We start from the raw sequence: 25,648 nt of genomic DNA, 5'->3' as shown, positions 1-25,648 counted from the left end.
TTTTGTTGATGATGCTGCAGAGCTTTTTCCAACTGTTTTGCAGCTCCTGGATGTGTTTAACACGTTTCTTGTGCCTCACAAGCTAACTGTTAGTTAAGTGAGTGCACAAGTAACGTAATCAAGTTTCATTTGTAAGTGAATTAGCTTTATGTCCCGTAACAGGATGTTTTCTGGATCTTTCATGATGCCTTGCTCTTTTGATTTCATGCCTCAAAATGGGAAAAAGGGGCCCACTTTGAGCATATGAAGATAAATAAGGAACTATCTACAGGACAGCATTGTGGGAAAAACTTTTCAGGAAAGCAGACTTTGGCCTGTTCAGGGATCTGCTTGGGGCCAGTACATACTGTTTAACATCTTCATTCATCACCTGGATGATGGTTGGAGTGCACCCTCAGCAAAACTGAGAGGAGTAGGTGATGAACTGGTAACTTGTGCTGTTATTCAAAGGGACTTTCATAGGCGGGGAAATAGGCCAACAAATCTCATGAAGTTCGGAGAAGAGAAATGTCAAGTCCTGTACCTGGGGAGGAATAACCTCATCCACCAGTACAGGCTGTGGACCTGCTGGCTGGAAGGCAACTTTTCAGAAAAGGACCTACAGGTCCTGGTGGGCAACAAGTTGAACATGAGCCAACAAATGTGCCTTGCAGAAAATAAGGTCAACAATGTACTGCATTGAATTGAGAAGAGCACTGCCAGCAGATTGAGGTGAGTGATCCTTCTCTTCAGCCCTGATAAATCCACATTTGGAGTGCTTTGTCCAGTTATGGGCCCCCAGTGCAAGAAGAGTGTGGACATACTGGAGTGGGTGCAGCAAAGGGCCACAAAGGTGAGTAAGGGATTGGCGACTGTGACTTGAGAGGAGAGCTGGGACTGTTCAGCCTGGAGAAGAGACAGGTTGATGATGTTTAGGTTCAGAGTAGATGAGAATGGAGTTTGTTTTAGCTAAAACTGTGTTAAACGCTGTATTTCAGCAGTAGGTACAGCTGCTTCTGATTGCATCTATTGGCATTGTCCGCGAAGCCCATTGTAAAACCTTATGATGGCTGTTACTGGAGAATGCTTTGTTACTAGCTTTCCATGAGGATACTTATTTTGTACCAAGAATCTCTCATCTTCAGTTCCTTTTGGTAGCCTGAACCAAAAGCTGAAAATCCCTCGGTTGCCTACTTGTGTAGCATAAGTGCCCACAGAAGGAGTTGGTGTGGCTTAGCGGCTCTATGTTTTGAGCATAATTTACAAGTTTATTTGCAGTGAGATTAGAATGAGCGCAACTTTTCCAATCAGAGTGAGTGCAGACCACTTTGTTTTACAGGATATACTTGATGAGGCCTGAGGTGTCAGGGGATTTTTGGCTAGTATCTGGAAAAGTGACTGCACTGAGATTAGCAGTGGTTGGAAAGATCTGCGTTTACTCAAGTGCGCCAGACACTGTCTGTGACTGGCTGCATTTCAGGAGTTGTGGAGGTGTTTGTGGTATGTTGACTTGGTTATGCTGCCCCTTGAGAGAAGTTTGTTAGAGAAATGTGTATGACTTTGTCCTTCACATGAGGAAAGTCCTATTAAAGGGTTAAGAGGTCCCAAATACAGAGCCTTGAAGTGCTAATTACACTTTTACCATCATTTTTCCCAGAAGAGATGATGGTGCAATTGCAGGGTTATTGTTACCAGCTTTGGTACATAGGTTTCCATATGCATTTGTGGAATAGGGTTCAAATGGGAACAGAGTGGTATTCAAAGCCTTAAATTAGGCTGAAACAATAGGGAAGATTTTGGACAGTTAAAGGAAGAAGTTTTATGGAATGACTCGGGGCCAGAGGCAAGATGTATTTCAAACAAGCCAGCTGTTGAGCACTCTTAAGAGCCTAGAGTTTAGAGTTACCAGTCTATTCCTGTTGGCCTTTCAAAGAACCAGGTGTTTGGGGTCTGGGATCAATCCACTTATGTATGTAGACAGTAAAATATACAGTGTGGCAGTGGCAATCTCCATCTGTTTACTTGGAGGGCAAATCTGTGCTGCAGTCACTTCATTCCCAGTGATGATCCAAGCAATGGTAGATTATGGGTAAGTGGATATTATTACAGCTCAGAGTGAGATTAGATACTTCAGGATGAGTAATCTGTATTCAGTTTACAGTTTCTGAAAGTTTGTTTTGGGCAAAGTAGCGACTCTGAAAACGTCTTCAGGAAGTTGCATGTGAACCAAGGGATCATGAATTCCCGTCATGATGACACAGCTCTAAGACCTTATATAGGCGGGCAATATCAGGGAGTATGAAGCTGCTGTTATCTTTTTATATGGTCTTACTAACACCATTCCGGATGGTGTGCAGATCCATGTGCCACTCCTGTGTCTGCAATTCAGGAAGGGCTCAAAGTAGCTGAAGGAAGAATCAGCTGAGGGAAAATTCAGCTGTAGAATGACATAAGCTTAAAGTACTTAACTAATCGAAGTAGTAGGTAGTTGTTGTTACCTGACTGGTCTAGATATAGCTGTATCTATGTGGGGGAAAGATTTCTGATAGAGCACCCTTTAATGCAGTAGATAAAAAGCATAGAAAGATACAGAAGCTGTTATCAGGCCAATTTAAACTGGAAACATATGGTAGATATTTGAGTGTTGTTAGGGATTTTTTTTTTTTTTTTTTTTTTTCTTGAAGTGCTGCATAAAGTTCACCACTTACCTTATGGTAGCTAATTCTGAAACAGGTGAGGGTTTTTTTTTTTAAGAATGGAGTGTTTAAACTAACAAAATTCTTTCCTGGGCTCAAGGGGAAGTTTGAGCGTCGTACTGATCCCACAGTTCCTGGTATATGTATGGGAGTCTTGATGGGATGTCTTCAGTGGTCCTAGCAGGAGAGGTCCCTCTAGCTGTTTGCATCATGTCTCAAGCTGTGGTCTGCTGGAAGCCACATGATGGAAGTGAGCACTGAATCTGGGAAAGCTTGTGTATTGTATTTGCTGATGCAGACTATCCCGATCAATAAGGCTTTCTTTGAATTGGTGGCTGGGAAGCTAAAGCTGGCTTTGAGATTCAGAGGCGTTGGAGAGATGATGATGTTCTTAAAAGTGAAGGGTGCAGGCTAATTCCTTTTGTGTGCATTGTTAAAGTGATTAATTTCTAGATATCATTATATTAGAAGGGGTGAGGCTTCGCAGAAGTGCTCATCTTTTTGTGGGCGGTGAGGGCCCCTTGGGGACCTGTCTCTTTGTGGGTGGTAAAGCTCACTTAGCCGTAAAAGTATTTTCCCACAGCTTGCTGCCTCCTTTTTAAAGGGAGAAAAAAATAATAAAAAAATTACCCACGCTTCAGAGTGCAGAAGGAAGGCAGGGACCTATGCGATATACCGTGTGGAGGGGTAGGAATTCTCAGTGGCCTGCCATGTTTGGCTGTCGTCTTTGAAGAGAATAGTCATGACTTTTGCTTACGTGTTTTATATGGTGGGGGAACCAACCACCACAAAGCAAACCCTGAGCTGGATTTGCTACACTCAAAGTAGATTGTCTATGTAGACATTTTTATAGCCACCCTGGCACGAAGATGGAGAAAGCTCTTGCTATGGTAACATAGCTGTATGTTGTATAAGGGATCTGATAAGGATGCTGTGTACTGATCTCCAGTTCCTTTCCCAGGTAGACAGGATTGTAACATTGGATACTTGTGCTTCCTAACCTGGAGGCTGTGGTTTGGTTTGTGGTTTGGTTTTTTTTTTGGTGTTTTGTTGTTTTATAATTGAGCATTTATGTATCAATCTGTTATCACTTAACGTATACAACTGAAGGTTGTTGCTAGCTATTAGATTCTGCAGTGATCGTTTTCCCCTCCAGACAGTATCATTACCTCAGCTTGCTCTGTTGGTTTGATGCTTCTGGCCCATTGGCTTCCCTTGATTATGGGGGAATATATATGGGAAGGTTTTGTAAGGTTAGTCACAACTTGCTTACCTTTTTGGAGTTACTTGTGAGTTTGTTTATCCCAGAAAGGGCTTACCTTACCTGTGTGGTTTGCTGTAACATGAGCCATACTGAGAAATCCCCCTCCCTAAGTGGAGGCTGGAGGATTTTTAGAACATGCTCTTGGCAAGGACAGAGCCTAGAGATGTAAATTTATGCTGTGGACTTTTCACAGAACATAGAAGCAGTGTTTGTTGGTGGTTTTGGGGTGTTAGACATGTGGAAGTTGGTATGTGTCCTGCATGAGACAGGAAAATTCTTAAAGAAAACCAAGCAAAGGATCCATATGGCATTTGTGCAGTAGCAAACACAGGCCTTAGTTGGGATGAGACCACTGTATGAACTTATACCTGCTTTTTAACTCGTTGCCTTAGAACTCAATCAAAAGTAAATGCGCATAGCAGGAGATTTTATACACAGACATAAACAGGAACCAAGAGTAGAGGTGTACTGCATATGTCTTCCCTCACCACTCCCTGTTTGTTTTTTTTTTAAATTAGTATACCACCACCTCTGGAGTGGAGCAGAAGAGGGAGTGATCTCCAGTGTCTGCAGGAGCTCTGAGAGTTGATTTTGAACTAAGCAGGAGCTACAAGTCAGTGCCAGTAAAGGAAGCTGTATTTTGCTCTCTTGAGCAGTAGGTTGACACACTCTCCTGCTGTGCTTGGTGTGGGCTGTAATCTAGCAGCACTGGCACGCAGGAGTTACCATGTTTCTGAGAGTTCAAAATCAGTGGGAGCTGTGAGCCAGCCTCTACTGTTGTAATTGCTCTGGGGTCTCAAGTCCTGCTGTGTTCCCTAGTAGCCTGGCTTCGGAGTCCTGCTCTTGCTGATCAGGGAACCAAGCTCACACCTCTCTCAGGCTTCAAGTGCTGCCTGAAACTATGTACAATTTCAGCTGCTTCAGCCCACCTGTTTTTGCAGCAATGGGTGGGAAGAAGTATGTAGGTGTGGCTTAAAACCCATTAGATAACTTCAGAGCTGGCAGCAAGCAGAGAGATCAATGTGGAAGAAGTTGCGGTGATGTTCGTAATTGCTCATTTGTCTCCTTCAGCATCTTTGGGGGTGGTGAGAGTGATAGCAGTGGAAGTCATTTACAGAAGGCAATAGAGAAGCAATCCAAGCATCAAATATGTCACCAGCTTTGCTAAGTAAGAGATAATGATGATGGTTGGGCTACTAGTCCTGAGCTTTGACCAGGAAGGGAGTCACTAGAAGTAGAGCAGCTTTAGTAGTATTTGAGAGACGCAAGGTAGACTGGAGAGGGTCCAAATGGGACCTGTCAGAAAAAGAAAAGTGACTGCTGAGGGGTGACATGATGCAGGTTGAGAGCTACAGATGAGGAAAGTATGGGTATGAATGCATTTCTGCTTCTCAGCCTAGACATCCAAACTGTAACCCGGAGTCTGAGGAATTTAGAAATGCAAAAAGTTAATGCATATTTGTGTTGTGAGAGGAAAGAGAAGAACATAAAAATGTATACTGTCAAATGGCAAGGGATGGAAATTGGCACAAAATAGGGAGATTGGGATAAAGTCAGAGGCAGGTGGAGTGCTTTAGAAGGGTTGGGAAGATGCTTCTGTATGTGACGGGAGGAATTGCAGGAGGGGAAGGGGAGGTTGAAAGGATGGAGGAAGTAATGCCACTTTGTAATTTTCTTATAAGCAACTGAGATTTTGCACAGAGAGAAATGGAGGCTGGAGGAGGGGAGGGTTTGAAGAATGAGTCAAAGGTGGTGATGAGGCAGCTGAGATTGCAGGCGTGGGTTTCAGTTAAGCTGGAGAAGCACTTTGTCTTTTTTCAAACAATTGTTCATATTAGCATTCATGGTGTGGGCATGCATGCACCCAGCCATGTGATGTCTCCTGGTGTGTTGCACACAGAAGTTGTTTGAGGATCTGTCTTTTGGTTCATGACAAACCGGCCCAGTCAGATCTCTGTCTTCCCTGAGGTGCCATAGTAGAAGTAGAAGAGAAAAGTTGTGTAGTGGAGGTAATTGATCTGGTGATAGTTTTCATCAGAGCTATCTTGCAATAGATGGTGGAATGGGACCTGGTATCATGGGTGGGTCAGATTCAAAAGCTGATGGGGAGCATGAGTAGGGGAAGAAGGCAAACACACACATGTAAACACCCCGTACCCTCATTATAAGGACACTGAAAAGCATTAAGGAAATCCAAAACTGCTTTGACAGAGTGGAAGGGGAAGAAGACACAGAAAAAAAAAGAGGTCTGAGGGCAGACAAACAACTAACAGTGCTTCTAGACTGGAAATCACAGGAAGATGGAATGAGAGAGAAGGACTGATGATGCTGGAAGATACTAAGTTGTGGGAAGGGAGTCAGAAAGTTCAGAGAAAGAGCTTGTAGGCTACAAGGAATGAAGAGATTTGCAAAGACTTTGAAAGGTGAGGTGAGAAAGCATGTTGCTAAGGTCTTGATTGGGTTCTTTATGTGGAAGGCATGGAAGGGGTGCAAAGGGAGTGTTTTTCTATCTTTTCCTGTCCCAGCTTGACCGCTGAGGTTGCATAGAAGACCCCTCGTTCACTAGGTATATGTGTGTCTATTGACAGAGGAAATGGTGAAAGCTGAAGGCAAAGCGCTGTTGTAACTACTCTGCTTGTAAAGAAACTAGCTGTAACTGAATGTCAGTCTCCCCACTCCTGTGATTTTAGTGAGCTACTGCCTAATTTCTGCTGTCCTCTGACTTGACAGGCCTAATAAAATTGTCTTTTGGGAATGTCATTTTACACTGAGTCCTAGGACTGAGAGGCTGACCTGGAGTGCTCATCATCTTCTAGGCTGTACCAATGTTGATTCTTTGATCTGGTAAGAGCTGGACCTCTGGCTGTGCTGCTGTGAGGATAGGATCTTGGAGCTTCTTTTTAGTTTGTGACCCCTGCCTCCAGTAAAGCATGGTCTGCTACAGATTTTGATTGTGTATAATCTAAAATCTTACAGCAAACCAATACATTGTGATTGTCCTATTTTCATTGTCTGAATTTCCCTTCACTCTTGCTTATAAATGCTGTGTGGAGTAGCTATGGTGGTTATATTGTACAGCAGCTTTTTGGACTGGTCTGCTTAGTATCCTCTGGAAGTAGTATGAGCTAATTCAAGCTGGATTAAGGTCAGGTCTGCCCTAAAAAGAAATAAAACCCATCTGAAGTATCCATCCGTTGTGCAGTGCAGGGCCTGCATGCTGAGTAGCTAGCATGTACTTCTGCTGCCTTGAGCTTAGGTCTTAGTTTTTATGTGTGTGGCTTCGAGTTTGACTTTTAATAGTCCTTAAAATAATGGGATAAAGCGTTAGTCTATTTTCATCTTGTAGTTGCTTTTGTAATTGCAGTGGATTGGACCTGTCTGGGTTGAACTCAGCCATGGCTCTGATTTACAGAAGTCACTGCTTGCCTGAACTCCTTTGGAGTCCTGCTGCCCTCTGGAAGCTCTGACGCTGCGTCACTGTTCTGAGTGTCGCACCATTACTTTCACGTTGTTGCACAGTGATCCCTCAGGGTGTGGACCAGCATGCTTCGTCAGTCGTGCTCCACATACTCTGGGATTTGGGTCACCCCTTGAGCCTGAATCTCTGCATTGACTCTATGTGGAGATCCCTGTGGACTTGCTGAGGTGCTGGAACCTGCTTTGTGCGTTAAAGCTAGGGGTGATAAGGAATGAGTCTTGTTTCCATTGCTGTCATCTGGATAATTCCAAACCGCCCTCAAAACTTCCTCCATCAGAAAGTATTCAAAACATTGCAACAGCCAAGTACTTTATTTGCTGTAGGCTTCTTTTACTTTGTTCTTTTCCAGTTGGAAAAAATGTGGTCTCCCTGTTGTTTTCTTCCAGCCTGGGCTTCCTTCTTTCCATCTCATTGTGCTTTAAATTTAAACTACCTTCCCATTAGTTAAGCTATTGTTAGATTTTGTGTTTTCCCAGCTTGCTCCTTTTCTGCTTTTTTTTTTTTGTTGTTGTTGTCTCCTGGTTCACTGCTTTACCCAGAAAACAACGAGCCCAACTGCTTAATTCCCAGTTGCTGTCCTGCCTTCTCTTATTTTTCTCATCAGATTGGGGATACCTCATCAACTGTTCCTTTAGTGGTGTCTTTTCAGCTTTGTGTTCCCTAGACAAGGTTAGTGCCTATTTTCTTTGCAGACACAGCGACTATGCAGGACCCACCGGTCTGAGAAGAGGCTCTTAATGACTACAGTGCACCCTTAAAATACATTTAATAAATGCCACCTGTCAGCTCTTCATTTACTCTAAAATACTTTATTAGTTTATTATATTGAGTTTACTTAAGTTGTCAGGACCTGCATTGTTATTAATGGAGATGCGTTTCTTTCTGAGACCATGTGACTTCATCTTAAGCTCCCTGTATGAGTACAGATTCAGGACAGACAAGTATTTCCTGAACAGACCTATCCTGCTCACAGGATATTATGCCTGTGAAATGTAATTAACCGTTGAGCGTGTTTAGCTTAGTGCTCTGTGTTGTGGTGGTAGCTCAGTCTGTGTCGCTAAGCTGACACAGCATTTTCATTGCAGGTTTGGATAAACAGGGCTTGTGCTGTAATATACCAGTCCTGAAATGTTTTTAAGGATTGTAAGAATTTTTTCAGATCTTCCATTCACCAGCAAGTACAAGGCTTTGAATGTGTTTCTTTGCTTCTTAATACTGCGTACGTCTAATTTTACAATGAAAAGCAGCTGCAGTGTGGAAGCTTGGTGTTGTACTGATACACAGTTAAATCTCAGGAATTCAGACCCGTCTAGGGAACATACTGCTTCTTGGGTTAGCGAAAGTTTGTATTATTGCAATGTGGTGGATGATAAGGCATGCGTGTGCTCTGTGAAGATACTGCTGAGGTTTTTTTCCACTGCAGATGAGTGTTTTGGCATAGGACAAGCACATTTAAAGTTGCGCTAAGCACATATTCTTGCAGAAAGAGCTGCAGAGGCAGTAGCAGGCGTTTGGCTTGATGATTTGTTTGAATTAATAGGATTTAATGTAGTTAAAATGTATACTCACAATGAAAAGGGCTCTTCTGTGTAAAAGCAATTTCACTCATTATTTTTGCATCTCTTCTGCATCTATGTTGGCGTAGCTGTATAGATGGGATGGGAGTGCTGTTACATTACTATTTGAGCCTCTGATCAGAAGAAAAATTACTTGGTGTGAACTGAAACTGTGACCACGCTAATTTGTGAGCTATGGAGTTGAGGCAAAGTGTAAGCTGTGTGGAATATGGGCTAAAGTTGGCAAGTGCCTTGGCAAACAGTCCCTGTGAGAAAATACCAAGAAATTGAAGGAACTCTGAATTATCTAAAACTAAATACAGCAGTTTTGGGAAGGCTGGATTAGTCTGATACTGTGTTAGTGTCTATGTTAGAAGAGTGAACTGCAGTGGACCTACTAGACTGTGTGAGCGGTGTGACAACTGGGGAGGACAAAAGCATTAGCCTTGGGTGGTAAGGATGTTCTGGTTAGGCAACAACAGCAACCCTGTGAAGGAGTTTTTTGTTGCTGCAGTGGAAATATTCCTCTGAATCAGACAAACTCTATTAGACCAGAAAGTTAACTTACTTAATGATTGTTGGAGGCAAACGTGTCTTAATACCATAATGATTCAGTTTCTCAGTGCCTGTGTTACTGGCTGAAGCACTGCTAATGGAAAGGCCAGCTGTGGACGTGCCGGTGGGACCTTGCAAACTTCTTGTTTGTTAAGAGAGTTGGCACTGGGATGCAGACAGGCAAATGACCCTTAAAAGTTGGATGTTTAGCTTCTTTACTTTCACATATAGCAGCAATATTTGAGGAGACTGCCCAGCCAGTGCCTGAGTTATGTCACACAATGAGCTCAGATTGGCTCTTGCTCTCAGAGAGCCGTTTAAGCGGGGAAGGGGAAGTCCGGGAAGAGAAATCCCTCTTCCCAGCAGAGCTACTTGGAGAAGTTTGTCCTTGCGTTCTTCAGAAATGCAGCACAGTGAGATGTGATCTCTGGAGACTAGAGAGCTTAAGTCTGCTGATGCCTGTTCGCAGCTCCTTAGTGGAAGGCTGCCCTCTTTGTCTAGTCTCTGCAAGACTCTCCATCTGAGGCAATTAGGATTAGCAGGCACATTTCATGCTCTGAAAAGTCAGAAAGGGAAAGAAGAAGGAGTTTTATGAAAAGAAATGCCTTCCAGGCACAGATTTTGCTCTGTTTTTGTGCAGAGAATAAACACAGAAGTGAAGCTTAAAAAGCAGACTTCCAACAGCATTTAATGAAGGGCTTGGAAATGATGCAGGGAACCTAGTGATGGGAGAGAGCAGAGACGTTGCAAGGGGCAGAGTTGGCAGAGGGAGGAGCCTGAGTGACACACTGCACAGATTAACTATTGAGACTTTCCTAGGGGTTTCATGAAACTCAAACTCTGGCAGGAGAGTTGTGGCATTTTGATTTGGAGAGCTGTTTCTGGAAGCTTAGAAAGGAGGAGGGCTGTGAACATGCCCTCGTGTGTGGGTTCAACCAGAGGTGAAGGAAGAGAATACACGTTTCTTCAGAGACTGTGAAGTTCAACTTTCTTCTGCCTTTTCATCTAGCACTGCTTCCTGGCCTCATTTGCTTTCCCCTCCAGTTTAATTCTGACAAACACTTTTCTCTTGCAGTGTCAGTTGCTTGGGAGCTGATTTGAAGAGTATTATCTTACTGATTTTGTAGTAGATTGATACGGAACTCCAGATGGAGAAATGAATGTAACCCAGATCATTGTTTCTCCTCGCACTGACGAGGTAAATTGTCTTCATCCCCTCAGTATTTTCCAATAAATAGGTTTCTGACTCCCATGCCAGGGCAGTAACTGATGGCTTTTATAGCTCATTCTGTAAGTATCAGAGGATTTTATGGTGTATGGAATAACAGAAATTAGGAAGAAGGCATATAAACCCTTTTCTCCAACCCTCTACTCACTGCTTTTTGCTAGGGCTTCTTTATGCATAGAGACAAAATCATCTAAAAGGCTGAAAATATGCAGAAAAGGTTGAAACAAACAGTAGTTAAATAAAATGCAGATTGGAATGTATTTTTAGTGCTTGAATATTTTCCCTAAAAGGCTATACTGTAGGAAACATGTTTTACTCCTTGAATCATATGGTAGTATGTGGCATTCTTTTAACACATGCCGCTGTCATATGGAAATAAAGAAACGGTCTCAAAACAAGCAGCAATGTCTGCAGAAGCTTCCTTTAACAGCTCCAGCAGTTAGCTAATTGGAAAACTCCAGCCTTGGCTCCCCTTCCCAGCAAGGGGCCCAAATGAGAGGAGAGAAAGTTTGTTTGCCCACCCATTTCTCAAACAGCTTATGAGTTGTTTCAGCCAATGGTAACAGATGTTTGTTTCTGTTTGCATAACCTTTTACTGTTAAGCTCTTTTAATGATACAGCATTTTCATTTGCAGGAAGATTTCTCTTGACTGCCTAGCCTGATAACATTTATTTTCACCTGTGTGCTTCATGGAGCACCTCCATCTCTTTACACACCATTCCGGTACTGTACCCAGTATCGGAATTCCAGGAGTCTCACGTTAGTCCCTAAACAGATGGAGTTTTGCTGTTTAAAACGTGTATGCATGCCTGCCATTACATAGTGTAAAGCAACCAATATAGTGGAGCCTTCCCACAGAGCTTCCCATCCACTGCAGCTAAAAGCGTCAGCAGTGACTGATGATAAAACAAACAACTGAGCCTAAACAGTCCTTGTTCATAAAGGTTTTCTTATAAATAAGTAAATTGCACTTACCAACTTCAATTGCGTTGTACAAATGTAAGAGCAACGCTAAGACTTGCAGCTGTGCTTCTTTTGCGAGCCGGTTTTGAGGCTTCTGTTCTCTGGTGAATTGTACATACTAGCCTGCATCAATGAACTTTTAAACTATGCAAACGAAGTATCCTCTGAAGCACAAGCTAAATAATTACATATCAGTTACAAGATACAACTATTACTTTGTGTTCAGTTGCCAAAGTTAGGCTCTCACTTGTCTCATTCATCCATCCTGCTCTCCAGCAGCGTTGAGCAGTTATGTTGCTCTCCACTCATCAGTAAGGTAGGGCTTGAGTGGCACGCTCTGGTATGCCCAGGGTTCAGATGGGATTTCTCTTTATTTTTTTTTTTTTTTTTTTTGTGATACAAGAAATTATGAAACTTCCAGATTAAAAAAATAGCGTGGAAAAATAGTTTTAATCCTGTCAGACTTTCATTGTGGCAAAGCTGTACTTGAGATGGTGATTGGAAAGAAGGAAGTCCTTTCAATTTATTTATGTTGGTTTTTTTTCTGTTCAACGGTGCACTTCCGATATAGGGTGGTTGCAGAAATGTCTTGGCAAGTTGGAGACTTAGGCCATGATCTGTCCCTGACTGTAGCTGAGAGAGTTGAGGTAGCTACAGCAAGGAAATGGAAGTGCCTGTTCTATATTGGTCACCCTGAGTAGGATAAGGACTTTCTAAATAGTGATATATGCTTACTCCAATGTGTGAAAGCAAACACTGATAAGATACTGTATTTGTCACCCAGGAGAGTACAGGTTTTTTTTCTGGTCTGAGAGGTTTTATGTGAATATTGGTGGCTCAGCTCTTACTGATTCTGAAAACTCTCCAAGCTGTTTCATAGCTGATTTTCCAGCTTGCCTGTGTGGCAGGGTGACATGAGCAGGGGGCATCTCTTTGGAGTGAACAACAGCAGAGAAGCCAGGATAATTTTTCTGCTTAAGAAAGAGAATCAGCTTGCTTGGTGAAGTGCAAACAATTCAAACAAGAGGGGAATGCACTTGAAAAAAAAAAAAAAAAGGACCTTAACCTCTTCTGGTTTCCCTGAGGGAAAACTGGACCCTGCCATCAAAGACAAATGCTTCCCATATGCATTTCTGCATCAATTGTTACATGGTCAGACAAAGGACGATCTCTAACATCAGGAAGGTAAGATGTCAAGGAGCCATCATGAGCATACTGGGGGTGGAGGTTTTGAGCAGGACATCTGTTCTTTTATTGTTTGTGTTTCTTGCAGATAAACGATTTTCTTTTGAAACCTGAAACTTGCAGCTGGAAAATTCCCTTTCCTATGTCATGTTTACATTGCTCACAATGTGAGTGAAGCCCTTGGGCACTTGGCTGAGCTCCTATTAGGACAGTCATCTTCATTACCTGCACGAGGCCTGTTCAAATTCCCATAGCTGATAGGACTGTGGAACGGGGCTTGCTAAGCGTTGCCCCTTTTAAAAGGAAATTTTGCAGTAGGAATGAGCATGAATGGGAAATTGCATTTCTTCTTATTTTGTACATCTAGGGTAAAGGAAAAATAATAGCCTTTTGAAGGGTTCAGCCTTAAGAGAGCATAGACCTCTTTGGGGCTTTCTCAGTTAACATCGAATCTAAAATCCCTTCAGTGCTTAACATATGCTGAGTAACGTTTTTGTGCATCCATTCATGAAAATAATTTTTGCCCGTTTCCTATTTACAGCTTGCTGTTACATTTAAAAAACGAGCAAAATGAATCCTTGAAAATAACCAGGCTGTTATGCATACTGTTTCAAGAGCGTTAGCCTGGTTTTTGAGTTAGCTTGACCACTTCCAAAGACAGTGTCTTCATGGTAGCATGGAACAGAGACTTGCTGGAACTTGTCAAGATCATATTCAGGATTTAATATATTTACTGTGATCAAAGGTAGTCCCCAAAACCAGGCTGCGCCATGAAACACTTTAGGGTCGGAGACATGCAGGAACCCGTTACATTTCCACCAGGCTTCAGAGATCAGTAGTCACATTTCAGCTGAATTCAAATTGCTTCACAACTGGTTGAAATAATCTGGTGTATTCTTGCAGCAAAGAGCTTTATCCTTGGTTTGTCAGGTAGATTTGTCCTGTGTTTTGGGCTTCCTTGAGCTTGGATTATAGTAAATCTAGGACTAGTAAACGTAAAACTCATCAGCTTGTCGTGCGCAAGTGTAGGATAACCTCAGTTTCATTAACTACAGTTACAAACGGGCTTATAAAGAGGTAATTACTTTTCAAAGGTACTCATGCTTAAAGATGCAAGTACAAATCTAGGGGGAATTTTATACCAGGGCCTAATCACTGTCTCAAATTGAGTCACAAATTAGCTCAGGGACTTCTACAGCTTCCTCAAGCTTATCTGTAAGCATCTTAATAAATTTTTCTCTTACTATGAGGGGACCTGCCAGACACTAAAAACTTAAAAGATCTGGTCTAGAAAGAAAATTAACCTCTGGTTTCTGTTAAATATGTGGGAAGTAAATTCCTGTAATAGGTGGATGTTCCGTGTTTTTGAAACTTGTACCCCAAAGCCTGTGTAGCTCTACTGTGTTAGCTCTTCCTTTGAGAGTGTGATAGTAGTAATGTGGAATTATCCTGCTCTTAACTGAAGGAGTGCTGGAGTGCCATGGGAAGTTATTTTGCACCAGTTTTTTTTCCCTTCCAGTCTCAGCTCAGGCGGTGGCTTGCATGGCTTGATTCATAAATGAGCAATAGCTGACTTGCAAAGGTTCATTTCTCCACATGCCAAGATGAGTTGGACCCTCTGAGGGGATTGAGACTGACGGATAAATATCTGTCACATGTAGGTGGCCTATAAGAAAAGATTGGAGGATTTTATTTTTTTTTTTTTAAGTCTTTGTTAAGACTTTTTTCCCCCCACTCTTTAAACTCTCTTGTCATGTGCTGAGTGGGGGTGGATGGAGATCGGGGTGATGGGGGGAGAAGGGGGGGCTGCTGAAAGCATTTATCTTCATTTCTGCCATCACCCAGTGTTTATTACGCAGTGATAGACAGACGCAGGAAAGCTGCCAATCAAACCTACATTCGCTGCATTTCATTTGGCCTTCGCTTTGGATTTCAGCATTTTGAAATCTACATCATCTCTACAGTAAAAGGTCGTTCTGTTCGTGGGGATGACAAGCCCGAGACCCTCGGGTACCCACTGCAGTCACTTGTGATCCCATCAAACAGTGGAAGACCCAGGAATCGGGACAGACTGTCAAGTGCTTGGTGAGAACTGCTGCTTCTAAGAGCTGATTTGCTGCGGCCTGCATTTAAGAAGCTGAAGTGTGTTGTTTGCCTCCAGGTTACACTAGAACTTAAGAGGCAAGAGCACCTTCTTCTGCTCTCACCCAGGCTGAAACCCTGACTGAGCAAAGCCAGCTGAGAGTGAGTTCTCATGTTGCACGGTGAAAAAAAGCTCTGTAGTGAGGATTTTAACTTTGAGTTTTCCACCCATGGTCTCAAATCTTTCCTATCAACCAATGGAAAAAGCGAATAACAAAGGTTAGGACAGCATAGTTGTGTACTGGATGGTGTTTTCCTCCCTAAATTGAGTATCTGAAATGTTTGCATGCTTTTACATCTTTACTGTAGGGACAGTACATGCATGCATGTGGGAGGCTTCTGGAAGGACTTGTGATACAAATATTATTCCACTTTGTTATATGTAGCTAGATCTAATTTAATAATTACACTTCTCAATTACATAATTGTATAAGTAGAGGCAATCACTTAATAAAAACATGTAGATCATGGATTTGTCATTAGTCTTAGGCACACTGATTTTGGAGCCTTTGAGAAATGAACCAAATCTTTCTGAACATGCACCTTTCACTCCACGAACCTTGTTCCCTGTGTCCTATTCTTTTTGATAAAGGTATCTGTTTCCGGAAGCACTAGCATTAGTTGACAGCTTTTGTTAGCTTTGAAATTTGTGCAGGGCTGTCCTGTAGATGGGGAGATACTACTTTTTTCCATTGTTAGCTTTTCCATATAGGATTTGACTGCCTTTTGGAGGAAAGGGAACATGAGATTTAAATGAACACTATAACTAACCTGAAGGTTCAGGGCAAAGGGATGAGAAGACCAGAATCTTTACAGAAAAAAAATTCCAAACTGTTTGCCGGCAGATTTTTTTTTTTTGTGGTACTGGTAGCAGTGGGTGGAACAATTGTATGAACCAGATGAATTTGCCGTTTGTGGGGCAGTTAGTGATGTTGCTAGGCTTCTCTGATGCAGAGGGAACACAGGATTACTCTGCTAGGGTATGTTTTTCTCCAGTTTATATATTGCTATGCCTTTGAAGATTGTTCTCATTGCAAAACAGGGGATGACTTTGTAATGTTCATCTGTAGTAAGATGAATATTCTGGAATTACGTGCCCTGAGTAGTACTTCTGTTCCTTGTCTTTGCATAGTGTTTCCTTGTCTGACTCGGCCCTCTAAGGCAGTTGCTACCTAGTTGATGGTGATAGTTACTGTTTCCCTGCAGCAAGTCCCACTGCTTGAAATTTGCACAGAAACTAGCTTTCTATTCTCCACCTGGTGTCTGGAGGCAAGAGAGCAGAAGAGCTGCCGTTGTGTACCAAACCTGAGCTCGCAATGAGGAGACTTTTAAAGATGAAGCAATATAAAATTTAACTGTTGTTCTTCCACTTCTGGTTGCAAAATGTAATTTTATTAATGCATTGAATCTGCTTTCTGCAGTGCATATCTTTTGTTCAGAGACACCTTATGTTTCGGGGGCTATGGAGAGCAAGGCCTTGGGCATATGTAGGACCAACGGAAATATTCTTAATTCTGCTCTCCAAGTGATATGTGCATGTCTGACAGAGGCAGATACAGACAGGGAGCAAACACACGGTGGAGGTTTCTCAGTTGCTGGAGGCCTGGAGCAGCTGAGTACAGAGTGTAAGGCTGGCTGCTCAGGAGTCTTGCTCGTGGCGTATTTCTGAGCCTTCTCCAGAATCAAAAATCGGGACTCGGGACAACTTATTGATGAAAAGAGGACTAGCAGCAGCTTTCTTGGTGTGTTTCTCTTTATTTATCAGCATCCGTCTCTAATTTGCTTCCCTACTTTGCACTACCTGCCCCCCTACCTTGTTCTTTAAAGTGGAAACATAAACTCTATTTGTGTGCGTGTGCATATATGTTTTCAGGACTTTTTTTTTTTTTTTTTTTTTTTTTTTTTTTTTACAAGCTTAAGTATTCTGCTGGGATTTGATAGGAAAAGTAAAAATCCAGCCACTCGAGTCTCATCATCTTCCTCCACACCTCTTTCATTTACTAGCAGTTAGCAAGCTTTTCGCTCTCTGCACAGGCAGCTGGCCTGCTGTGTACAGGACACAGAGTTGTCAAAGTGATGTCCCTTCCGCTGTGGCTGCTGTGGCAGGGAGTCCTCAGCCAGCCCTCCTGGGAGAGTGAAGCCACTGACTTTTCTGTGTGCCTCCCACTGGAGACAGTGTGGAGATGCTGAATTCCAGACTGTGTAGACTCCTGAGGCTGTGCTTTTCCTCATTTGTGCTTGTGGATGATCTTGTTTTACTCTCCCACATCAAATTCTATTACCTTGAGTTTCTGTGGGGGACAGCATGTGTGTGTAGTACAAGGGCTGTATGTATATGAAGGCCTTAAAGACTACCATGAGGTTTTTGACTCTAGTACTGTTATGGGAGAACTGTTTCTTCTCTTCAATTGCTTCCCTAGGGATTGCATTTAATTCCTCTTTAGCTTTCTCAAATGTATGCCAACTTGAGTTACCAGTGGCAGTTGCTTTCTGCCTGAAAAATTATGTTATTTTTGCTAGTTTCTGAAGTATTCTGCTTAGCCACCTGCTTTGGACTGTTGCCCAAATCCTTGGGTGGTTAGCAAGTGTCCTGTCATTTGCCTGGAGTCAGGGCAGCCCCTGCCTGCTGTAGGTTGGGCCACCCGGAGCAGCAAATGGCCAGCTTGTAGGTCCTCCTTGCTCATATTTTGTTACAAACATTGCTGCGTGGCAAATATTGTAGGCAACCGGTATCTTCTGAGTGGAGTTTACAGTAGTAGCAGGGATTATGTCATCAAATATGTGATTTGCCAGGGCAACTCTTTTCCTTAATACATATTCTGATCAGCTTTCATAGCTGTACTAGAAAATTTAGAGTCTGTGAAAATAGAGCTTCACTAGTACTGATAAGTAGAATGCATTTGCACCAAATTAATTGATTAGGACTTGTGCCTTGTGAGTCTGGGCAAATCTTATCTCTCATCAACTCTCTTTTCTTTCAGAAATGTGTTGCAGGGAGGTGTTTTTATATTAATTTCCTGTACTCTGTGGCTTATTTAGGAGATGTTGCCATTTCTGTAAATAAGGTTTCTTTAAGAATCTAGAGGTTTGTGTATTGGATTTTGAAAGGTTTTTTTAATGGTTTTGTCTCCCCAGCTCTCTTCTGGATATCTTCTGGAGGTTAAATTGCTAATTATTTCACTCTTTTCTGTAGGTGCTGTGATTGGGGATGGACAGTCGGCTGTGGCCAGCAACATTGCCAACACCACCTACCGGCTCCAGTGGTGGGACTTCACTAAGTTTGACTTGCCTGAAATCAGCAATGGTAAGCTGTAAAGGACACCAGTACTTTCTTTTTAAGTCTGTACCAACCAGGGCTACCATTAGCTCTAGGATCTTCCAAAGGTAGCTGTATGTTGCAGACCTTGGATTACTTGATTGTCTTGTTGCATTGTGAACTGTAAAAGGCTCGGCCTTTTAAGAAGGTTGACTAAAAGCATGCAGGGTTGTTCCTAATCTGTCTAGCCTTGTGTATTCTTGCTGTCAGCAAATCCATGCATCAATGGGGCGCTTTTGTGAGCGTTCGCATGGGAATATACGATCCTCTTGGAAGAATTCTGTACCCAACCTCCTCATTCTCTTACCAAGTTTCTAGAGGGATATTGTCTTTATACCTTTACGTTAGAACCTGGTAATAAATTGGGTCTGAATTGTTCAAGTTATTGACATTAGTGTGCATTCAAGTGTTGCAATATGTTTTGGGAATCGTGGTCCAGGTATGTTGCTTACCACCGTGTTGCAAGCCAGGGGAAGTAGATATAGCTTCTAGCCATTTGCAAACGCAGTGGTTCGTCCTGTATCTCAGGTGAAGGCTGCTTCTGGGTCAAGAATAGGAGCAATATTGCTGATTTTATTCTCTTCTTCATGAAAATTAGACCATAGTTTTACATGTATTTTATGGCATAAGCTAGTTCTTGCACTGAAAGATAATTCCTTATGCAGGCACAAGCATATTTGATGCTTGTGGTCAGCTGATCAAGGAATGACTTTTTCCAGGGCTAAAACAAACTTGACTAGAAAGGCTATTTTTAACCCAGAGTGGTATCCTGATATAGCTTGCTGCACAGCTGCAGAAATATTTGTGGCAGCCTGGAATGAAAGGAGGTAGATATTCATGCATGTTTCTTTGTACAGTGATTTTTAGCTTAGGCCATCTTTGTGCATATTTGCAACTCATTGTTTGACTTCTTAGCAAAAACAGATTGGGTTCTGCTTTAAGGAACTGGCTTTAGGGAGAACGGGGATTCTGTTTTCAGAAAGACTTCTGCTTTCACAGGTAGCCATTGAAATGAATTAAGAAAAAATTTCTCCCAGTCCCAGCCCAGTCTGTTCTGCAATTCTTGAAATTACATATCTGACAATAGAGGTCTCTGAGATACTGTCCTGTTGCTTAAAGAACCCACAAAAGGAGTACATGTAGTGACACCTTAGCAGCAAAGATGTGGGGAATTGAAGTCATAGAATCACAGAATGGTTCGGTTGGAAAGGACCTTCACAGATCATAGAATCATAGAATATTTTGGGTTGGAAGGGACTTTTAAAGGTCATCTAGTCCAACCCCCTTGCAAAGAGCAGGGACATCTCCAACCAGATCAGGTTGCTCAGAGCCCCGTCCAACCTGGCCTTGAATGTTTCCAGGGATGGGGCGTCCACCACCTCTCTGGGCAACCTGTTCCAATGTTCCATGACCCTCATTGTAAAAGAATTTTTCCTAATATCTAATCTGAATCTCCCTCATTCTATTTTAAAACCATTACCCCTTGTCCTATCACAACAGGGCCCACTGCAGAGTTTTTCCCCATCTTTCTTGTAGGCCCCCTTTAGGTACCGGAAGGCTGCTGTAAGGTCTGCCCGGAGCCTTCTCTTCTTGAGGCTGAAGAGCACCAACTCTCTCAGCCTGTCCTCATAGGAGAGGTGGTCCATCCCTCAGATCATCTTCATGGCCCACCTCTGGACCCTCTTCAACAGGTCCATGTCCTTCTTCTGTTGGGGGCTCCAGAGCTGGACGCAGTACTCCAGGTGGGGTCTCACCAGAGCAGAGTAGAGGGGCAGAATCACCTCCCTCAACCTGCTAGTCGAGATCTAGTCCACCCCCCCGCCTTGCTGTGGGCAGGGACATCTTTCAATGGATGGGGTTGCTCAAAGTTCCGTCCAATCTGACCTTGAACACTTCCAGTGATCGTGCATCCACAGCTTCTCTGGGCAGCCTGTATGGAGCCGTTTACCTCTCAGTCCCTGGAAAATCAGAAGAGCTGGGGGAAAGCCACCAGTAGCCCATTCCATTACAAAAAGCTTTCTTACTGAGTCATTCCTACAGATAAAGTATCTGGTGTTTCTATCTCATCTTTCCTACACATTGTATAGATTATTGTGGTATGGTGTTTATAGCGTGGTGGGAAATAAAAGCCCTGCTTCTAGATAGTAGACCCAGACATTGTAAAGTGGGAAGATGCTTTGTATTTTGTCCTTGAGAACCATTCTGTCTTTTGGGAGGGAGCACACAGTATCATCTTGAAAGTAGAATACTATGTTGAACTCAGGTGCCAGTGATTTGACCTGTTTTGTTAAGTGCCAGACTTTGTAGGCTGAGGATCAGTGCTCAAGGTGAGGTTTTGCCACGTGGTGGCAATAGTTTCTGTGGTCCAACCAGACTCTGGAACAGAATAAAGATGAAGTCAGAGGGGGAAGCATCTTGCTGCTGACTTAAATTTGAAGAGTGCTACAGCTGCTAATAGCCTTTTTTTGTTGTTGTTGGTTTGTGGGTTTTTTTGATTGGGGTTTTTTTTTTTTTTTTTGGCCTCATCTGGCTGCTGATTTTTTTTTTTTTTTTTTTTTAAGCATGAGATGTTTGTTTATAATTTATGGAATCCCATAGAAAATAAGAACCATCTGCTCCTCAAGACATCAATATTTCAATCTTCTCGCACTCTTCTACCAGGATACTTCCGTTCTGAAGTAGCTTCCAATTAGTTGGAAATTGAGCTACAGTTTCTGTTGTCACTGTGCACTTCTTACAAGCAAGGTTTCTGCTACAAACCCATCCCCAGCCCTTCTGACTCTCACTTTGTGCTTCATAGTACTTGGCTTGTCCATCTTGATTAATTACCATTTGGAAATCAATTTTACTCTGCTTCTTCCTTTTTACATGCTGAGCCCAACTCTGGCATTTCTAGATCATTAGCCGTATCTCCTTCTGCTAAGTCTAGTGGGGATGTATGAAGATGTAGCAGCTGCACTCATCCTAAAACAGGTATTTGCCAAGCTTGCCTAGGCACAGAACAAAGGCAAGCTGCAAGTTTGCCAAGGTGCACAAATTCATAGGGCTATTGTGAAGCTAAATGTGTAACAGTCAAGTGGTGGGTTGGAGGAGGTTTTTTTTTTGACTTTTCATGATCTAGGAAATAAACTGTCTTCCTGGTAAAGCATGTGACCTCAATAGCTCTTTTTTTTTCCCATCATTTCTTATAAATTTCTCATGTGAGAGTCCACTTATACAGAGGGGGCTATCGCACTTCCTGGGACTGACTTGAGCCACAAGTGGTTTGGGAGTTCAGGCAGGTGAAATGATGCAGCTGAAGTTTGGAACCGCCTGCCAGCTCCACTCTCCATCAAAGAAATTACTCTGTGGCCAACCTCCATCTCTGAGCAGCTCTTCTTCCTGTTATAATTAAACAAAGAGAAGATAGTTTGGAAGTAGGATGTTTTCCACTGAAGCAAATGCATCTGAGCAAGTGACAGCAGCGGGATCAGCGCAGTCTTGTGTTCTCAGCAGCTGGGCCCCAGCACCTTTCAAAGCCTTGGGTTCAGGACTCAGATCCGTGGCAGCAACCTCGCTAATGCTCAGTCCAGCAAGCACATGAAAGAGGACTCTGGCAGTCTTGGGGAAATGGCTTTTCAGGGCCTTGTGGGATTTTAGTCTCTGCCCTGTCTTTCTCTATTAATTGCAAAATGAAAGAAGATGGCTTCAGATTTCTTCTCTCCTCTTGCCAGTTTTGCTTTTAATAACTCTGAAATGAGCATGACCTGGTCTTAAACTGTAATTGTCAATCGTATCAGCATTGGGGTGGGGAATTTATTTGGCAGCAAATTCAATGCTATCTCTGGCATTTATTTAATATTCTTCTAGTAAGTGTTGCATATCCTTAAAATTTCCCGCAGCTAACAGGTAAGTATTGAATCCATGAACAGTGTAGAATATAGCGTTTCCAAGGTAAAATATTTGAAGGTTTTATCTCTGTGTATATCTATTGAATATAGTTTCTCTCATGCTACTCACTGCTCCTTATTTAATTTTCTAGCCATTGTGGCTGAACTGGTCTAGTTCTTCTACATTTAGTCACGCATCATGAATTTGTCCTGTTCTAACACTAGCTGGGACGTGAAGAAGGTGATTTGATCAATACTTAGATCCACAATGGGATGCAGAAGAGCTTAAAAGAAGAAAAGGAAAAAAAAAAGGCATACTAAGGAGCATATAAATCAGAGCAGCTGTTTAAGAAAATGTCATCCTTTAGGTGGGCTAGGAGTGGATGGTGCACCCAGCACTATTTTCCTTTGGCAAACAGTGCTGCTGCTGCTGGCTTTCCAGACCTTCCCCAGGTTCAAACATAGCTATGCTGTAGGTGTAAGCACTCCAAGTTGGCACAACAGCTTGATTAATTTGTTCTCTGATGTTTCTTTTGATCTCTTCTGTCAGCTCGGTGGCTGCATTAACAACAAAAGAAAATAAGAGATGAAAGGGCAGCCTTGTTGTAAATGATTTTCCAAAAATAGCAATTTTTTTTCCCCTAAAATCTTCTGTATTGACTTCGTTTTCATAGATCAGGCCTCAGACTCAAAGAAATCAAATAGCCTGTGGCTTTGTCAAATACATGGATATCTTCATCCTTCCCATGTCTTGGGAATCTCTTCGATGCTATTCTTTAAAACGAAACCTTGTTGAGATCTCCACCTCTCACATTTAGAATTTTTCTGCTGGCACAGTAGGCTCCTTTGGTTCTAGGAGTAAATGCTCCCTGAGTCCCTCATCCTTTGTAAATGGGGGAAGAGCAAAGAACCATAATGCTAGTGTGAATCAGGTATTGAAAGACAGAAATAACAGGTGCTCTTTCTTGTTCAGCGCGACTTGCATCTGTGATGTTTTATGTTTCAGGCACACATCAAGGGGAAAAGACAGTTCACTTCTGTCAGGGGAGCTCACAGTCTGTTTTGCTAAGAGGCATTCACCATATGCAACAAACTTTAAAAAGAAGATGACGTGCAGTCGTGTTGGCCATTATTGTGGACTGCTCACCAAAAACTTCCGTGCTGTGCTGAAGGAGGGGGGGAAAAAAAAAAGGAAGAACATGTGTTATATGAATCTGTTGCTGACCTTCTTGCTGGACTCTGTTTTAAGTGGTTGACTCTGGTTTGGCTGGCAGAGTCCCATTGTTCACCTGTTCAATAAGTTCCCATTCTGCTCTCATACTTTTTTTTACAATTTTTTATATCACTGCTGATTACAGTGCAACTACAAAGGTACTGGTGAGAAAGGACCCTCTTAGCCACTGAGTCTAGCTCCCTGCTGTCTTAGGCAGGCACATCCTGTATTTCCTCTTACTCTGACTTGAAATTGGTTACATTCTTTGCCCCTTTCACTTCTGTTGAAAGACTATTCTAGAATCTTGCAATTCTGGAAGAAATCTTCTAATTTCCAAACTTAATGGCTGCTTTTACCCAGTTACTCACCTGTCAACATTATTTGTGAAGAGAAATTATGTTTTTCTGGCACTTACTTTCTGCTGGTTTTTTGTACATACAATCCCATTTCCTTGCAATCATTTTTTTGTTGTTGTTTTTGACCATAAAATAGATGTTTCATTTTCTCCAGTCATCTTCTCAGCTGTTTGCTGGACTTGTTACCATTTGTCCTGCTTTTGGCTGGAATGGAGATAATTTTCTTCTCAGTAGTTGCCATGTTTTGAATTTAGTATGGGATTTGGTATGTGAAGAATGTTACTGATGTTATGAGTTGTTGCTAAAGAGACCAAGGACACTCCAGCTTCCCAGCTTTCACTAATGTGCAGGTGCAAGAACTGGGAGGGGTATAGTCAGTACAGTTGACCCAAACTTGCCAAAGAGAGTATTCCATGCCATAGATGTCATGCTCGTTATATAAGTGGGAGTGGTTATCAGTCGTCGGTTGGTGAGAAATTGTGCATCATTTGTTTTGTAATTTTTTATTATTCCTGTTATTATTATTATCATCATTATTTTATATAAGTTTACTATCCTAGTAAACTATCTTTATCTCAACCCACAAGTTTTCTTTTCTTCCCAATTCTGTCCCCCAACCCCTGGGGAGGGGGAGTGAGCAGCTGTGTGGTACTTAATTGCTGACTGAAGTTAAACCATGACACCATTTAGGGTTTGATCCTTATTGAACATGGCTGACCAAAACTGTGCCCAGTATCCTGCATGTGGTCTCAGCACAAAGTTGTCTATTAGCACTGATAATTCTATTGTAAGTGTGCTCCCTAGTGCAGTTTAGGGTGGCCATCTCTTTCACTGTTATGCCAGGTGGATGGCTCAGTCTTTGCTATCGTCACCAAAGTTGATTCTCTCTTTTTTTTCCGACTGAGAAGCTCCTAGGTAAAGCAGAAATGTATAAATGTTAACACACTCTAGAATTCTTTCATGTCACTTCTGTTGTGTCTCTGTGTACTTCAGTTCACTGTGTGGTCTGATCATGTTATGTTAATGAAATTACCCAACTTTATCAACAGAATTCAGCAAGCAGCTCCACTGTGTGCCTAGATCATTGATAAAGCTAATAAATAGGACTGGGTTTGAAATGAATCACTGAAGAACTCTGAGAGAATCCTCCCAGTTTGGGGATTACAATAGTGCAACCTGTTGTCAAGTTTCCTTTAGCTAGTTCACAGCATATACTGCAGTTCCTGTGTTGATGCCCATCTTTTCTTGTGAAGACATAATGAGTACTTGAGTGAAGCCTAGGTTATAAAAAAAAAAAAAGAGCAAATGTTAATTCTACCTTTTCAAAAATGAGGTAGTGTAGTCTTTAATCTTTATACTGTTGTCTTTCTGTTCAACTAGCTTCAGACTAAGCACTCAGGAATGTTATAATCTTTTGGACCGTCTGTTCTTTGAAGGGCCATGTGTATTTTAGATTCTGTTATGACAGTGACTACCATTATTTACCTTTCTTCTGTTCAGCACCTTTCTGTTTATACTGGGCTGAAAATTAATGGTTTTAGCAGCTTCAGGACTGAAAAAAAATTGTTGAATAAATTTAGAGTACAGATGTAGGTGGTTTGGTACAGAATGTAATTCTGTAGTCCACTTTTTATCCTCATCTTCTTTTTCATTGGAATTTCTTAAATGGAGCAGTAGAAATTGATTCTCAGCCATGTAGGAAAGCAGTTCCAGGAAAAAACATCTTTGAGACCAGAAGAGCTAGAGAGGAGATTCAGCAAGCACTTTAAATCAGCAATGCTGGAAGAAAGAGCAGTCCTGTCTGCTTCCCTGTGATGACTTCTTTTTCTGCTGCTGCAAGTGTCTAT

At 42.2% G+C, this 25,648-nt stretch overlaps 1 protein-coding gene across 7 annotated transcripts in view; it reads left to right on the top strand.

Moving 5' to 3' along the window:
- AMBRA1 (autophagy and beclin 1 regulator 1) overlaps positions 1-25,648 on the top strand; it is a 140,049-nt gene that overhangs the window by 68,221 nt on the left and 46,180 nt on the right. For all 7 annotated transcript variants that reach the window (XM_086748497.1, XM_086748498.1, XM_086748503.1 and 4 more), the window contains one exon: positions 18,241-18,351. In XM_086748497.1, coding sequence (XP_086604623.1) covers positions 18,241-18,351 — 111 coding nt within the window. The remainder of the gene's footprint in view (positions 1-18,240; positions 18,352-25,648) is intronic.

Source organism: Chlamydotis macqueenii, chromosome 5 (assembly GCF_036417535.1).
Source record: "Chlamydotis macqueenii isolate bChlMac1 chromosome 5, bChlMac1.mat, whole genome shotgun sequence".
Lineage (NCBI taxonomy): Eukaryota > Metazoa > Chordata > Aves > Otidiformes > Otididae > Chlamydotis > Chlamydotis macqueenii.
This window is presented reverse-complemented; position numbering and strand designations above follow the sequence as displayed.